We start from the raw sequence: 16,827 nt of genomic DNA on the forward strand, positions 1-16,827 counted from the left end.
GATTGCCATGGTCCAGCGGCTCTACGTGGGGCGGCTGCCCGAGGATGTGACCCAAGGCCGAGCTCGTCTCGCGCTTCGAGCGCCTCCTCGCCAGCAACGCCGACCTGCGCATCGACGACGTCCAGCTCATGGCCAACTCGGCGGCCAACGACTTTGCCTACCTGCAGATCGCATCGGCCTCTGGCGATGCGGCCGCCGAAACCGCGACCGTCGACGCCTTTGTCAAGGCGTACCACAACACCAAGTGGAAGGGCAAGCGGCTGCGCGTCGAGCCGGCCAAGCCCGACTTTATGCAGCGGCTGCAGGTGGCGTGGACCAACGACGAGGTCGCCAAGGCCGTGGTACTCGCCGAGCGTGAGCGCGCCTTTGCCCCCGCCCAAGACGACGAAGCGCCGGCCATGGAGCTCAAGAAGTCAAAGCGCTACAAGGGCAAGCGCATGCTCTTTGACGACGATGGCGTCGTCTCGATCGTAGCGTCGAAGGCTCCCGTGGCGACTACGGTCGTTACCGAGGCCCCACCGTCGGACAAGGAAGACGCCAACGAAGACGACGGTCACTTGAGCCCCGAGACCTCGGACGACGAAGCCAAGAGCGACGAAGAGGAGGTCTCGGCGGATGCTATCGACGACGCGGCCAATGACGACGACGACGATGCGGTTGAAGCCGAGGTTGAAGTGCCGGTCGCGGACGCCGAGTTGAGCTCCGAGACGTCGGACGAGGACGTTGATGCGCCCGAGGATGCGGCCATGAGCTCCGAGACGTCAGACGACGACGACGAAGATGACGAGCAAGACGATGCGGACGCGGCTGTCGAGCAAGACGACGTTGAGGCGGACGAAGCGTCGCCGGCCGACGACATTGACATGGAGGCAGAGATCGAGCGGGAGCTTGAACTCGCCTATGCGCAGGCGCAAGCAGCCTCCAGCAGCAGCAGCAGTAGCAGCAGCAGCAGCAGCGAGAGCGAGAGCGACGACAACGACCAAGATGTCGACATGGAGGCCGAGATCGCCAAGGAGCTCGAGGCTGCGCCCGAGGTAGCGCCTGCTGCGCCTGTCGTGGACGAAGCCGCGCGCAAGGAAGCTGCGAACGCCCGGCGTCTCGCGGCCATCAAGGAGCGCGAGGCGCAGATGGCCGCGATGAAGAAGCAACCCGCGCCGATCGCTGCGACCAACAAGAAGATCACGTTTGGCGACGACTCGGACGACTCGGACGTCGAGACCTCGTCGACGCCGGCGCCGGCGCCGTCCAAGAAGCGCGGGTTCCTCAGCGACTCGGACGACGACGACGACGACGATGACAAGGACGACGACGACGATTTCCTCGGGCTCAAGCGGCGCAAGACCGAAGCGCTCTTCGAGTTCCGGCCCGAGTTTGCCGGCGCGGACGGCAAGCGGCTCTTTGAGATGCAAAAGCGGTTTGGCGGCGATCAGCGTTTCCGGCTCGACGCGCGCTTCGTCGAAGGCGACGAGTTCAACGACGGTGTTGACGACGCCCACCACGACATGGACCTTCCATTGAACGATGCGATCCAGGCGTGGGCCACGGTTGCGCCGGACGCCGACGAGGTCGCCAAGCAGGCGTACATTGCAGAGACCGAGCGCGCCCTCGACGTGCTCTCGCTTGTCTTCCCCAACATGGAATTGGAGCGAGCGAAGGCGCGCTTGCACCGGTCGGTCTCGGACGCCAAGGACCTCAAGCAGCTCGGGTGGCTCGCCGCCGTGCGTCGCTACGACCCGCGCGACGCTGGCGCGAAAGCCTTTGAGCAGACGGCTCCGACCGACGCCGAAATCGCCAAGGACAACGACGACGACGACGATGGCGAGGCGTTGCCGCCGATGCCGGTGCGGAAGGAGACGCCGATGCCCGAGGTGTCGGAGGAGCGGTACTTTGCCGCGACGTCGGACCTCTCGACCATGTTCTCGCGCGTCCGCGCCAACTCGGAGGACGGCGAGGAGATGGAAGCCGCGCTCGATGGTATCGTCAAGCCGGCCGCGTCGAGTGGCTTTAGCTTTGCATCCATGTTTGGCGGCGGCGATGTCATCGAAGACGATGTCGACGACCACGTCGACGCCAAGCCGCTCGAGGAGAAGCCCGACCTGGACGACTCGACGTGGCACTTTGCCAACACGGTGCGCAAGGTCGTCCAGGACGACAGCACGGACGACGAAGCTATGGAGGACGACGACGACGGCGAGGTGGAGCCGGTGACGGTGACGGACGCGCTCCCGAAGCGGCAGGTGGCCGACGTCCTCGCATTTGGTGCGAGCTTTTGCAAGCCGGACCCGTGGACCAAGACGCACGAGGCCGACTGGATGACGCTGCGCAAGACGTATACGCTCGACTTCCGACGCAAGCACAAGCAAGCGCTCAAGAACAAGAAGACTATGAAGAAGCAGTTCCAGAAGCCCCGCCCCAAGAATGCGTAGGTGTAGAACGATGTGTAAATTATCTGCTCCCGATGCCACAATGTTGCAGTCCACAAACAAGTAGATGATATCGATGTCGGTATCTCAATACTTGCAGTCGTCGCCACCCGAAGCCTCCAAGACGTTGGCTTACGTCTGCGCTGACGTCTGCGCTGGCGACGGTTGTACGCCGAGTGTCGGCGGCGTCATTTCTGCAGCGCTGGCCCGGTTTCGACCAGAGGATGGTTTGGCGGGACGACCAAGCGTCACGGACGATGGGTCGTGCAAGACACGGCGTAGGTGGTGTATATAAGGAGGAATTCTATGGATTAACATGGGAAAATAATGCATTGGTTTACTTCTTCGCCTTCTTCTTCAGGCGCGCCTCGGCAAACTTGTTGGCCATGAAGCGAGCCTGCTTGGCCTTGGGGTTCAAGACCGTCGGCTTGCCGGGCTTGTTGCCCTTGCCCATCGGCTGGTTCTTGCCCTGAACCTTCTTGGCCGCAGGCGCCGCCGGCTTGGCAGCAGGCTTGGCGGCGGGCTTGGTGGCAACCTTGGCCGCGGGCTTGGCGGCCGTCTTCTGCTGCTTCTTGACGGGCTTGGCTTCCACGACAGGCTCTTCTTCTTCTTCTTCCGAGGCCTCTTCCTCCTCGACGTCTTCCTCCTCCTCGGAGGCTTCTTCGGCAGCCTCGTCTTCCTCGGCTTCTCCCTCGGCGTCGTCCTCGCTGGCCTCGTTCGCGACCTCGGCGTCGCTGTCTTCTTCAACGACCGACGCGTCGACGGCATCGGCCGCCTTCTTGTTGGCCTTCTCGAGCTGGCGCTTCTGGCGCTTGGAGAGCACCTTGGACTCGTTGTCTGAGTCGTACTCGTCCTTGTTGGCGTCGTCGTCCGAGCCGTCGTCCGGCTTGGCGTTCGCGTACTTCTTGAACTTGGCCACGTAAAAGCCGTCCATGTTGTGCACATGCGGGTAGAAGCGGCGCGTGAGCGTCATGCTCGGGTGGAAGCGCTGCTGCTGGTAGCGGGTGAAGCCGGGCTTGCCGTGGTCGAGGCCGCAGTCCACGAGCTTGACCGCGCGCTTCTTGAGCGCATACTCGACGACCGCTTCGTTCTCTTCGACCATGACCGAGCACGTCGAGTAGACAATGATGCCGCCGGACGCGCTCTTGGCGTCGACGGCGTCGATGGCCGCGAGGATGAGTTCCTTCTGGAGGTGCGAGAGGCGGAAGACGTCCTTCTCCGTCTTCTGCGTCTTGATGGACGGGTCGCGCGCAATGACACCCATGCCCGTGCACGGCGCATCGAGGAGGACGCGGTCAAAGCCGGTGAAGACGCTCGGGAGCTTGCGGCCGTCGTAGTTGGAGACGGCGCAGTTCTTGACGCCGAGACGGTGGAGGTTGGCCACCGTGGCCTTGAGGCGGTTCTTCTTCAGGTCGTTCGCGATGAGCGTGCCCGAGTTGCGCATGAGCTGGGCCACGTACGTGGTCTTGCCGCCCGGCGCGCAGCACATGTCGAGGATGCGCTCGTTGGCTTCGGGCGCGAGCGCCAGCACCGGGCCGAACGACGACGCCGACTGGAGCATGTAGTGGCCAGACAGGTACTCGGGCGTCGCACCGATCGGGACCGGCGAGTCGTAAATCTTGAGGCCGACCTTGGACCACTTGGCGAGCGGGTCGAGGTTCACACCGCGCTGGATGAGCGCCTGGGCGAGGTCGCGCCGGCGCGTCTTAAGCGTGTTGGCGCGGATGACGAGCGGACGCGGCTGCTCGTTGGCCTCGATGAACTCGAGCGTCTCGGCAGGCGAGAACATCTGCATGAAGAGCACCATGAGGTCGCGGTTGTAGCCAAAGTACGACGCCATGTCGGTCGTGAGCTGGTCAATGTACTCGGAGCGGCTGCGATGGGCCTCACGGCGCTCCTTAAAGTGCGCAAGGACTTCAATGACGTCCTTGATGCGCTGGTAGACGTCCGACGCGTCAAGACCGCCGGCCTCGTCGTCGTCCTCGTCGTCTTCGTCCGGGAGCTCGTACTTGCCCTGGTTGGCGAGGTTGAGCTGCATCTCTTCCTCGGCGTCCTCCTCGTCCTGGGCCTCCTTGGCTGCGAGGCGCGCGGCCTTGCGCTCAAACTCGGTCATGTGCTCGTCGTCCGAGTCTTCATCCTCGTCGTCGCTGCCAGCGTTCTATAGTATCATGAGCTGCATGCATTCGCGTGTGGTGGCGGTGGTTACCTTGGGCTTGAGCCACTTGGCGTTACCGTCCGAGAAGCCCTTGGGCGTCGCATCGTCGTCGTAGTTGTCATCATCGTCGTCGTCATCGTCGTCGTCCTCGTCGACGTCCTGCTCGTCTTCCGAGACCTCTTCTTCGTTGTCGCTGGCCATGGGCTCATCTTCCGACTCGGACTCGGGCACGACCACCTTGGCCGCCTTCTTGGACTTGGCCGCGATGGCTTCGTACTTGCCCTTCTTGGAGACCGGCGCGGGCGCGTCGAGCCTAGGCCATCGTGAGCTACGTGGTCATGGCGGGTCGGTGGACCTACTTGCGCTTCTGCGTCGTCTGCTGCTTCTTGGCGGCCATCGAAGCTACTTGAGGATTGGCTGCAATGCCATTGGATCGAGCTGCAGCCTCGCGTTTGGTTGGCTGGTTGACCCCCTCGATACAAGCACATCTCAAAACCCTCTTTATTTGAGTATGCATTGATAGAGGTAGTACGTGGCAGCACCAGCGACCACAGCGTTCCAAGACTGCCCCACGACGTGGTGGCTACATCGTCGTCGTGGCCACTCCGAGTCTTTACAACGGATCGGACAATCAATAGAGCGTATCGAGGGCGGGAGCGTTGAGTGGGCCAGCGACCGACTCGGCTGCAGCCTTGGACGCTGGGAAAGCCGTCGGAGGCGAGTCGCGCCACCGTCGCCAAGATGTTACAATGGTCCTTGGGGTGGAAGCATTACCAGAGGGTGGTTCATTTCTTCTATGAACATTAACAGTTCAAGATGCCAACGACGGCGTGCGTATCGTCGGGATGGCGGCGATTTTTCGAGCGGGACGAGGTGCAAGCACCATGAGCAAAGCTACCAATCGAGCATGAGGTAGAGCAGTGCATCGGCAGAAGACGAGGCAACCAAGTGGTGTGTCCTAAACAAAACGATCGCGCGAGATGAACACGGCTTCATTTGGCCAAGCCGTGTGGACCATGGCCATCGTGACACAGGCGGGAACCAAAAGAGCATTACGACCTATCTAGATCAATATAGCAGGTTTTCGTGCAAATGCACATTTGGAGCGCGGCGCCGATGGGGCAAAACAACGCGCTGGACAAGCCAAGGGCCTAGTATGATGTGTGGTTATATGCGGCTATATGTGCCTATAAATGGCTAATGCCATGATTAACAGTTTCAGTCATTGCTGTAGCTCTACAGCTCGCCCGCCGACACAAAGTAGCATTTCGTGCTCCCCGAAGCGTCTCATATTGATGTGCCAAGTATGGGCGATTCCGTTTTGAAACACGATTTGGGCGATGCAATGTCCAGCGCTGCTGGCAGTCGCGCTCCAGCGGTCATCATTGGTTAAAAATACAGAAAATGAACCAATCAAGCGCATCGAATTAATGGCATTCTATTTCTACTTTATAACAGTAAAATTGTATATTGGTTCTGCAAGCTTTGTAAGCGGTTTGACGTTCCAGCCGCTTCCGCGTTCAGACTTACATCCATCGTTATCGCACGCGTCGGTGTTTGCAGAACGCTTGCGATTCTTTTGCAGCACACGCACCGTACGACAGAGATGCTTCTGCTACACCTAGCTTACACTCTGCAATCTTGACGCGATTGGGATCTACAAAATTTGTAGAAGCGTACACGGAGCATCTTTCGCAAGGTATCCAAATGGAACAAATTGCTTGAAGGCACAAAAGCGTGCATTAACGCGGCGAAGCGTTGAAAATTACTGCTATGGTGTGGGCGATATGAAGTACGTACTAGCATCGAAGGTTGCCGGGGATAGGCTCGATGCTCCGGTTGCTCACGCACCGAGGGCTCGGAGGTCCGTAACGCTGAACTTGATAGTATTAATTTATAGAATATTTCAAGCTGATGCATATCGCAACATGGAGGTAAAACGCTCGTCCAAGAAGCAGCTTTCCCACCACACCAGCTCGGACGAAATATTGCGTTCACAGCAATGCCATGCATTGTGGTCGTTAGTCCAATGATATACATGCTACATAGAGTCGCCTACTTGGCCCGGGCAGTCATCTCCTAGCGTGTCCGTCGTGTCATGGATGCCGTAGTCGCTCTTTGTACCCAACAACGCAGGCCAAGTAGCGCACCCTTGGTCTTCATCATGAACAGCACGACCCGGTCACTGGCGACTGGGGGGACAATCGATGTCACCCGTTGACGTTGCAATCTTACCGCCCGACGATGGTCTACTGCCCTGACGCGCCGCCAGTCGTCGACATCACCGCTGCGCAGTAAAGCTTGACTGTAGTGCTTTGGACACAAAGTGCGCTGTCGTCACTTGAACATAGCCATCGCTGATCGATTGCCACGACGTCGGCATAGACGACTGGAACGCTCGACAGTGATCGTGCAAGAAAGACAGGATAGGTATGACCCATGTTGACCGCATTTCACGGCCCGAGAACTACTGTGAGTGCTCGATGCATCTGATAGCCTATCTGATAGCATGATAGCATGGCAATGATAAGGATTCAACTGCAGTTTGTTGCTCGTCACGTCGACTTGTAGTTTAAAAACTACAGAGTACTGTACTCGCGCGGCCCATCTCTCACCAAGATCACGATTCGGGCATATAGGCACTGGTGAATCCAAGTGCCTGTGAGCCGGCATTAAAAACACGCCAGAGAATTCAGGCAATCCATCAAGCGTGGATTCTAGGACAAACGATGCACTGCAGTAGAAAACAGGTCCCGTGCGGGGTGAGCTGGTAGGAACTATTGAATATACATATATAAACGTATTTCGCGTTATCTTCGTTGTTACACAGAGTTCGCATACGTAGAGACTAGCAATCTCCTTCTTCATTATTCGTTCTACCGGCCGTGGCTGTGCAGGCGGCGGCGCGGGGGCTCGTCTTGCTCTTCTGTACCCGTAGTCGCCCGGGGGCGCTTGTGGCCGCGGATGAGGCCCATGACGATTCCAGGCTTTGTCGTCGGCGGCAAAGCTACGCAGTTGGTTGAGGTCCTCGAGAGACGCCAGCGACTGAGGCGGCGTCAACGACTGGAGGTCGCGGTGCAGGACGATCGGCAACGTGGTCTTGGTGCGGCCTAGAAAACGGGGCGCCTCGGGAGCGGCAAAGAAGCGAGCGGCGGCAAGGTTGGCAGGGACGTCCACACTCATGCGCAGCACGTGGCCCAGCAGGCGCCAGCGCTGGCGGGCAACAATCGCGCTCAGCGGGACGCTGTCGCAGCGCTTGTAGAGCGCGACGTCGCTGAGCGCATTCGGGTGAAAGATACCTAGAAGGCGGCGCAGCTGCCGGCGATGGAAGCTGTCGTTGGCGTCAGGGCCCACGTGCCACAGTTGAACTTTTGAATGCAAAGCGTTGTTTACTGGTATTTGCGACGACGGCGCGTTGGCCTAGACAAAAGTCAACGCGCTACCTTCGCTGCGCTACGGTGCGCAGACTTTTCCGGGCCAACGCGCCGTCGTCGCTTGCTGCAGTCTTTAATGTGGCATCGCACCTCGGTCACGTAGTTCTTCCTGAGCATTTTTGATGCCTTCGTCATGAGTCGAGTTGGCCTCCGTCGATGGAGTTGCTGCGGTTGCGAACGCTTCGCGAGTCTTGCCTTCCTTCGGGTCTCTTGCATCCTCTGCGCTTGCCGCTCCCGAGAGAGCTCCGCCTCGTACACCGTTTGTGGCTTCACCTGCTTCCCATGCGGCCCCATGGTACTAGAGGGCGTCCTTGCCAAGACGGTCGTCTCCGCGTGTAACTGTCAGAGCGCGGTGCGAGCTCTTTTAGGTGCGGCTGTGATGGCTACATGTACCCTGATAAGTGCGTCGTACTTAAATTATACAAAATCAAGTATAATGTCCCAAAATGGACAGCACTTAACAGGGACAACAAAATCGCACTTCACAGGACATGTTCTGCGCGATGCGATTGGCTGAGACCAATGAAACTGTGTTTCATTGGTCAGTAAATCTAGCATTATAGCCAATGGGTTGGCCGGATTGAGACACGACACGCCGAATTAATCCCCTGGGATGCTGGTACGCCACGTGAACGTTCCTACCAGGATAAAGATCCCAAAACACTACTACTGATAGGGTGTGCACATGACCGTTGCGTGCGTTAATCGGTGTCCAAAACAGAGGTGATTGTTTTCTTCTCCTTGAAATAATGCACCGCTAGTCGCAGGGAGGAATGACAACCAGCTGGATAGGTGTGGTTGCATCGCTTGTTTGGACACATGTAAACAGGACATCCATTCGTCGCAAGTTGGTACGAGTCGTGTGTTCACCGTTTCAGCCACTATCAGGTGTAGGCTTCCGGGGTTGCTACAATACGAGCAGTGCAGAAGCTCGGCACTTGGAGCTTCGACCTCACTCTGAAATTTGCACCGCCATGGTCCTTCGCCTTCCTCTCGCCGCGCTCGTTGCTGCGGCCGCTGTATACGCCTCCGATGCTGCGTGCGGTGATTTGCCAGTTGTCAGCCCCACGACTCCGACGCCGACACCCTCGGCCGCCCCGGAGCCCACGACGCCGACGCCGACGATCCCAACGCCCTCGTCTACCCCGGACGCCGACGACGCCGACACCCTCGGCTGCTCCGGAGCCCACGACGCCGACGCCTTCGACCACCCCGGAGCCCTCGGCTCCAACGCCCAAGCCGACGTCGGCCACACCGACCATGAAGCCGGCCCCAACGACGTGGGTCGAAGTGGCGCGTGACGGCAAGCAAGTGGCTGCCGACAACGACTACGTCTGCCTTCTCGACACGGCCAAGCAGGTGGCCTGCGCCACGGCGCCGTCGACGACGACCAAGTGGGTGAAGCGCGATGGCAAGTGGTCCATGATCGCTGTCGGTGGCAACTCGCTCGTCGAGTACAGCTACGCCAAAGGCAACGCCGTCATCTCGGACATCAAGAACAACACTTCGGTCGATGTCTCGGTCAACTTTGGTTCGCACGTTGCGACCGACGGCGACATCTTTTGCGCCCGCGAGCAGAAGGACACAAGCTATATCTACATGAAGTGCCTTCCGTACACCGACAAGTTCGGTCAGCAGAAGTGGAAGTACCAGGAGGCGGCCAAGCATTACTTGGCCTTCCACGCCGGTGCGTCGACGCTCTACGCCCTCGACAAGACCAACAACTTGCATGTCGGCGCGACGGCCGAGATCGCGTCGGGCGAAGTCAAGTGGACCGATGTCAAGAGCCCTGGCTTCTCGCACATTGCGTTTGACGGCACGCGCGTCTGCGGTATCACGGCTTTGTTCAAGGAGATCCAGTGCAGCATCAGTCCGCTCTCGGAGAAGCGCATTACGTGGTCCGAGCCGCTTGCTGGCCGCACGTGGACCAGCATTGCGCTCAGCAACGACCAGGTTTATGCCATTGATGCAGCCGGCGTGGTTCAAACGCGCTCAGCCCCAAGCGTGGTCTAGAAGGCATTGTAGTAGTACACTCGACTAGTACTGGTATCCCATAAATAATACATACCGTACCCATGGGAACTTTGTGCGATCTTAAATGGTTTAAATGGTTATGGAAGTCAAACAAAGTTGGCCGCGATGATTGGTGAACTTGCTCTAAAACTACTTCAAATTCGCAGCAGGATACGATGCACCCACGATATGTAGGTTCACACTCTCGCCCATGGAATTCGCGTTCGTCATGCGAGATAACCACAGAACGAACGATGGTGCGGTCCAAAGCAAATCACCAAACATCTGTGTTTCATTTACCAGCATGTGTTGACATTCCCCGTCCTATTTAAACTCTGCTCGACCATAAACGTTCTTGAAGCGGCGAAAGCGGGGCAGTGTGGCTGTGGGGCGTTGCAAAGTGGCCGCCCTTGGGAAGTCATTGGCTGTGCATGTACGTACGAAATAATAATAATAAGGTCCTAGTACAATGTGGCGACTAGAGACGGCTCCAGCCGCGACTTTAAGCGAAGCGGTGACTCCCAATCAATGCAGGCAATAGCGGGACTATCGACCGGCTAAGGTTTTGAATAGAATTCGGCACGATCGGAGGTTTGCTTTCGGGACTCTGTCCGCCGATGTGTTGCAACCATCGTATCGAGGTGCTAAGAAATGCTCTGCGACGCCAGACTGATCGCAGGATTCCTGAGAGTAGAAAAGACTGTGCCGCAGTAATCGTACCTGTAGTAAACGTGACCTGTGTTGACCTCGCAGCTTGTTCTGGCGTCTGGTCTACAAATCTTGCGCGAGCGCTGATCGGCATTCCACCTGGTCCAATGCTTGAGGTCCTGTCTGCAGGTGATCGACAGGTGATCACTTGCATGTCGTCCGCTACCTCTGGCCACGAGTACCATGTATGCCCCAAGAATGATCAGGGGACTCAAATCAGGCACGATGCTAGTCTTACACATCAATAGCGGCGCAAGGACCATGTAGTATATGGCGCTGGAGTGCTGGAGCAATCAACGCGTTATTTTGAGACGCAACAGATGTTGCCGTCCGATCACTGCGCATAAACGTATGGGCTCTGTCGTGCAGAATCTGTGCGGAGTCTGCAACGCTACATTATGTATAAAACTAGGAGGAGTACCTGCTGCACTGATCGTGATCTGCAACTCGTCGTGCCGGCCAACGCCCTTCAACTACTACAGTAGGGTACCTGATCTCTCCAAGCGACACGCGCCACGCTCCGGCACACATGCACTGCAGTATTATGGCAGCACCACGCTACCGTGGACTTGAGAGGCAGTTACAAGCCCACATAGGCTATGTGAGCTTACCGGTATGCCAGCAAGCGCATGGTTGCTGGCATGCATTGCACATGGGTGTAAACTAGTCCTACTAGCAACGAGTAATCGGTGTGTCGAGTGCTACCTTTGCATGCAAATAATTCATGGTCCCGTCGCACGCTATTATGATTGCTGGTATGTAGACGAGACACCGAATCTACTGCGTATGTGCGTTATCGCCAGCTGCGACGCTGTGTGCGGCTGCGATTCAATGCTTTGGTCGGGGTGTCCTACACCAGCACGACCACGTGCCAGAGGACGACCACGGTTGCTATCATCGCGCAGAAGAGCGTCGAAATAATGGTGCGAACCATACACAACTTGGCGGTCGCGGCCGTTTTCTCACTTTTCAATTTGCAGCCTCATGGCCCTCCGCCTTCCTCTCGTCGCGCTCGCTACGGCGGCCGTCGCGCACGCCGCTGACGCCCCGCTGCCCACGTGGGTCGAAGTCACTCGTGGCTACAAGCAAGTCGCGGCCGATAACAACGTTGTGTGCCTCCTCGATGCTAAGAAGCAAGTGTCGTGCGCTGCCCCGGCGACAGCTATCGCCCAGTGGCCCAAGCGCGACGGCGAGTGGTCGGCGATTGCAGTTGGTGGCAGCTCGGTCGTCGAGTACAGCTACACGAACGGCACGGCCGTCGTCTCGGACATTGTCACTGGCGCGTCGGTCGAGATTTCGACCGACTTTGCCACGCATGTCGCGACCGACGGCAAGATCTTTTGCGCCCGCGAACAAAAGCCTGGTGCGCAGAACCACATGTCCATCAAGTGCCTTCCGTACACCGACAAGTTTGGTCAGCAAAAGTGGACGTACCAAGAAGCGCAGAAGCATTCGTTTGCCTTCCACGCCGGTGCGTCGACGCTGTACGCCCTCGACAAGGTGCACAACTTGCACGTTGGCACGACGGCCGAGATCGCGTCCGGCGAAGTCAAGTGGACCGATGTCAAGAGCCCGGGCTTCTCGCAGATCGCGTTCAACGGCACGCGCGTCTGCGGCATCACGGCCGAGACCAAGCAGATCCAGTGCAGCGAGGGCTCGCTCGAAAAGAAGCGCGTTCCAGTGGGCCGACTCGCTTCCGGGCCGCTCGTGGATCAGCCTCGCGCAGAGCAATGGCCTTCTCTACGTCGGTGGATGGAGGACGGCGTGCTCTACATCAACGGCATGCCCGAACCGACGCCTGCGCCGACAACCCCCGAGCCGACGACCCCGGAACCGACCCCCGAGCCGACGCCCGCGCCGACGCCTGCGCCAATCCCCGAGCCGACGAAGGCGCCGGCCCCGACGACGTGGGTCGAAGTGGCGCGTGATGGCAAGCAAGTGGCTGCCGACAACGACTACGTCTGCCTCCTCGACACGGCCAAGCAGGTGGCCTGCGCCACGGCGCCGTCGACGACGACCAAGTGGGTGAAGCGCGATGGCAAGTGGTCCATGATCGCTGTCGGTGGCAACTCGCTCGTCGAGTACAGCTACGCCAAAGGCAACGCCGTCATCTCGGACATCAAGAACAACACTTCGGTCGATGTCTCGGTCAACTTTGGTTCGCACGTTGCGACCGACGGCGACATCTTTTGCGCCCGCGAGCAGAAGGACACAAGCTATATCTACATGAAGTGCCTTCCGTACACCGACAAGTTCGGTCAGCAGAAGTGGAAGTACCAGGAGGCGGCCAAGCATTACTTGGCCTTCCACGCCGGTGCGTCGACGGTGTACGCCCTCGACGAAGTCCACAACCTCCATGTCGGCGCGACGGCCGAGATCGCGTCGGGCGAAGTCAAGTGGACCGATGTCAAGAGCCCTGGCTTCTCGCACATTGCGTTTGACGGCACGCGCGTCTGCGGTATCACGGCTTTGTTCAAGGAGATCCAGTGCAGCATCAGTCCGCTCGCGGAGAAGCGCATTACGTGGTCCGAGCCGCTTGCTGGCCGCTCGTGGACCAGCATTGCGCTCAGCGGCGACTTGGTCTATGCCGTCGACGAAGCGGGCTCGGTCCAAATGATTGGCGCGCCCAAGCCGATGTAAGCGTTATTTCTCCCACGCCACGGTAGTAATGCAGTGCATTTCGGTCTCTTCTTCGGTTTCTGTGAGAAGCAACCTTGTTTGTTGGCTCTACGGTGAAAAATTGGATGCCGGTGGCGAGGCAGCGCCAATACGCAGCGAGGGCGTCAACACCGCGCTCAACCCGAGGTCGCTTGGTGCATTGAGGAAGCGATAGATCGTCGCGGCCAAACTGGCTGCCATCTTACAGTAGACGATGACAACAACGGGCTTGGCGGCTTCGACGTTGTCGCCGCTTGCTTGGAGAGCTGGTGTATTGGGCTTGGCGAACTTTCAACTAGCTCGTCAAGCTTTTACAATTGTCGGCAGCGTTTCATGGACGAACACAAGAAACGTTGTCGTGCCTTGATGTCCTGCTCGGCGACGAGCTTTTTCGAGATTCGCGCAGAATCCCTTGCCCTTCAAGGTGTCGAATCGTGTCTGCTCAGGATGTTGGCATTGCCAGCATCCTTCCAACTTGGCAAGCTCGCAGCCTTTATTCCCGCCGTTGCGGAAGAAGGGCCATTGCACTCGAGCCAGACGTCGCCGAGTTGTGCGTTATATCGTCGATTTGCCGACACAAACGCCGAGCGACAACCTCGAGGTAGTGCGAAGAGTGCGGACGATCGATGACCTCGACCTGAACACTGCAGGCGGGTATTTTGATACGCATCCGGATATAGCCAGGATACCAACAGCAAGTGCAATTTCAGCAGGAGCTGCGTGTTCGGAGTGCGCGCGGCATCGAGCTTGATGGCTCCACCTTGATCACCTCGCGCATGATGTCCTGCTGCTTGCACACGGCAGCCAGTCCCGAGACCGCAATGACAACATGTACTGCACGCCTAGTACTTCCAGCCGACATCTGTTCGCGTGACGTCGTCGCATGCATAAGTCTCACACGACGACGACCTACGAGCACCATCACGTTTAGAGGAGCCTTTCAGCACCCAGTCTTTGACGTCAACACGCTAAACACACTGCAGTGGAATGGTATCTTATATGGTCGGTCGTCTTACTCGCCCATCTTGGTGGCCTGGCTGCCCCACAGCAGCGGGTACCCGGCCTCTTCGAGCTTCTGCTTGAGCTCCATACCGTGCTCGAGCGACGTCGTCTCGACGACGCACTTGACCTGGACGAGCGACACGCTCGAGTGGAGCCACGCGCGCTCGTGGTAAATGTCCTTGACGCTGACGCCGACGTCCGAGAGGAGCGTCACGAGCTGCGCGACGCCGCCCGGGCGGTCGCTGACCGTGGCGACGAAGCGCACGAGGCGGCCGTCGGCGGCCATACCGCGCTCGATGACGCGGCCGAGCACGCTCGTGTCGATGTTGCCGCCGCAGAGCGGCATCACGATGCGCTTGCCCTTGAGGTACGGCAGCTTGTCGTCGATGAGCGCCGCGAGACCGGCCGCACCGCCGCCCTCGACGACGACCTTTTCGAGCTCGCAGAGGCGGAGCACGCTCAGCGCGATCGCCTTCTCCGAGACCGTCACCATCTCGTCGATGAGGCCGGCGCCGATCGCGAACGCATTGTCGCCGACCTGAGGCACGGCGAGACCGTCCGCCAGCGTCGGCAGCGTCGGCGTGCTCACGGGCTTGCCGGCCGCGAGCGCCGCCGTGAAGCTCGCGCAGTTTTCGGGCTCGACGCCAATGACCTTGATGGCCGGGTTGAGCGTCTTGACCGCGAGCGCAATGCCGGCGATGAGGCCGCCGCCGCCGACCGGCACAATGATCGCGTCGACCTTGGGCACTTGGTTGAGGATCTCGATGCCCATGGTGCCGGCGCCGGCAATGATATTCGGGTGGTCAAAGCCGTTGATGTACGTGAGGCCCTCGGCGTCGACGAACGTGTCGGCGTGCGTCTTGGCCTCGAGGATGTGCGCGCCCTGGAGGATCACGCGCGCGCCGAGCTCCTGGCAGCCCTTGATCTTGGCGAGCGGCGCGATCGTGGGCATGACGCACGTCACGGGAATGTTGAGCAGCTTGCCATGGTACGCGAGCGCGAGCGCGTGGTTGCCGGCCGAGGCCGCGATGACGCCGCGCGCCTTCTGCTCGTCGGAAAGCAGCATGAGCGCGTTGCGCGCGCCACGCTCCTTGAACGAGCCCGTCATCTGGCGGTAGTCCTTCTTGAGGAAGAGCTCGTAGCCCATGCGCTTGGAGAGAAAGGCCGAGTAGTTGCACGACGTGTGGTGGATGCCATCGCGCACGCGGTACATGGCCGTCGAGATGTCCTCGAAGGTCACGGCCGGGCGGCCATCGCTGAAGTGGCGGCGCAGCGCGCGGGTCGCGCGGGCAGAGTGGCGGCCGAGCTGCATGTCAAGAAATGACCACAGCCAACCTTGGTGCTGGGCACTTCAATTAAGTACCCTTGATGGCCGTCGTTTTCTCAGAGTCGTCACATGCAAAATGTGCATACTACAATCCTGTACAAGCAGGTGGTAGTAGCTCATATTGAGATAGTACGGATAAAACATGTGCAATATGACATGAAAAGAAGAAAGATACGGAGCTGGGCCACTGTAACCACAAGCCGGCGCTAATTTTAGACCAATCAGATAGGCCAGCGGGAAGGGGCACACGAAGACACCGTTTTCGGGGTACCCTTAAACGCCAATGTGGGGACCATTCTCAGAGAGGGACCTACGAAAAGAACATGCGACAAAGGTTGAAGTAGCGCACGGCGACCGGTGATTTGGCGGCGCCAGGGCCAAGCGCGGGACGACCCTGGGTGTCAATGGATTGCGCAAATGAAGCGAGTGTGTGGTGGAGGGAGCAGCAGCAAGAAGCGAGGAAGCAGTGCGTGAGAAGCTGGACGCCCCTGGGGCCAACTTGACAACGACTGCGCCGAGTCGAATCCTGTGCCTCTCCACTAATAGTCCTGATGTTGGATGACCTGGGAATGCGGTCGCGAGAGGACACACGTCGTTGTACAGACGAGGCACGGAGCAGGTTTATATTACTCGTCTCGTTTCTGACAAGTGGCGCAGCAACGAGCTGCCAGTCGCGCCACACTGACGTCCTGGGTCTGTGGTCTTGGGCCCTCGGTGCGATCCTTGGCTCTGCCACCGCTACGGGTGAGCTACTGCGAGTGCTGCGAAGAAGAGGCGGTGTGGGCATGTACTAGTATAGGTACGCGGCGACGGAAGTGCAATGTGGCGACCGACAAGTAGTATGTTGCATAGGACAGTGGAGCGACCCAGCCGCGTCTACTACTGCAGATTCTATTGGCACTGCGACGGGCGCGCGTGACCGCAAGTGTTCTATCTGCACGATGGTCTTCTCGACGACCTTGACACATACATTTGCAACAAGATTTTGTCGAACGAAATATGCTGTTCGAGTCTCCGGGTCATTTTGTATCTAACTGCTATCGTGTTGGAACAAAGAGAGGGCCACTCGGCCTCCCCCGATAGCCTTTTTCCATTGTGCAATGTATC

At 58.9% G+C, this 16,827-nt stretch overlaps 4 protein-coding genes across 4 annotated transcripts; 2 read left to right on the plus strand and 2 right to left on the minus strand.

Annotated features, from left to right (window-relative positions):
- The first annotated feature begins 56 nt into the window (after positions 1-56).
- Positions 57-2,480, plus strand: SPRG_12256 (hypothetical protein). Its single transcript, XM_012351246.1, has one exon. It carries the CDS (start codon positions 129-131, stop codon positions 2,424-2,426), a length of 2,298 nt encoding a protein of 765 aa, XP_012206636.1. The 5' UTR covers positions 57-128; the 3' UTR covers positions 2,427-2,480.
- A 238-nt stretch (positions 2,481-2,718) lies between these two features.
- Positions 2,719-4,990, minus strand: SPRG_12257 (hypothetical protein). Its single transcript, XM_012351247.1, has 3 exons — positions 4,938-4,990; positions 4,630-4,891; positions 2,719-4,581 (listed from the first exon to the last, which is right to left on the minus strand). Exons 1-3 carry the CDS (start codon positions 4,973-4,975, stop codon positions 2,761-2,763), a joined length of 2,121 nt encoding a protein of 706 aa, XP_012206637.1. The 5' UTR covers positions 4,976-4,990; the 3' UTR covers positions 2,719-2,760.
- Positions 4,991-11,717: 6,727 nt separating this feature from the next.
- Positions 11,718-13,419, plus strand: SPRG_12258 (hypothetical protein; the record flags this gene model as incomplete). Its single annotated transcript, XM_012351248.1, has 1 exon — positions 11,718-13,419. One exon carries the CDS (start codon positions 11,718-11,720, stop codon positions 13,371-13,373), a length of 1,656 nt encoding a protein of 551 aa, XP_012206638.1. The 3' UTR covers positions 13,374-13,419.
- Positions 13,420-14,366: 947 nt separating this feature from the next.
- Positions 14,367-15,714, minus strand: SPRG_12259 (threonine dehydratase). The gene has a single exon (XM_012351249.1). It carries the CDS (start codon positions 15,703-15,705, stop codon positions 14,404-14,406), a length of 1,302 nt encoding a protein of 433 aa, XP_012206639.1. The 5' UTR covers positions 15,706-15,714; the 3' UTR covers positions 14,367-14,403.
- Between the last annotated feature and the right edge of the window lie 1,113 nt (positions 15,715-16,827).

Source organism: Saprolegnia parasitica (assembly GCF_000151545.1).
Source record: "Saprolegnia parasitica CBS 223.65 unplaced genomic scaffold supercont2.77, whole genome shotgun sequence".
Taxonomy (NCBI): domain Eukaryota; phylum Oomycota; class Saprolegniomycetes; order Saprolegniales; family Saprolegniaceae; genus Saprolegnia; species Saprolegnia parasitica.

Bases quoted from the DNA above. Each gene is read 5' to 3' on its own strand.
- SPRG_12256 (XM_012351246.1), top strand. From the start codon at position 129: ATGGCCAACTCGGCGGCCAACGACTTTGCCTACCTGCAGATCGCATCG.
- SPRG_12257 (XM_012351247.1), bottom strand. From the start codon at position 4,975: ATGGCCGCCAAGAAGCAGCAGACGACGCAGAAGCGCAA. The intron at 4,892-4,937 runs GTAGGTCCACCG...ACGATGGCCTAG, and splicing joins CAGACGACGCAGAAGCGCAA to GCTCGACGCGCCCGCGCCGG. The intron at 4,582-4,629 runs GTAACCACCGCC...ATGATACTATAG, and splicing joins CCAAGTGGCTCAAGCCCAAG to AACGCTGGCAGCGACGACGA.
- SPRG_12259 (XM_012351249.1), bottom strand. From the start codon at position 15,705: ATGCAGCTCGGCCGCCACTCTGCCCGCGCGACCCGCGCGCTGCGCCGC.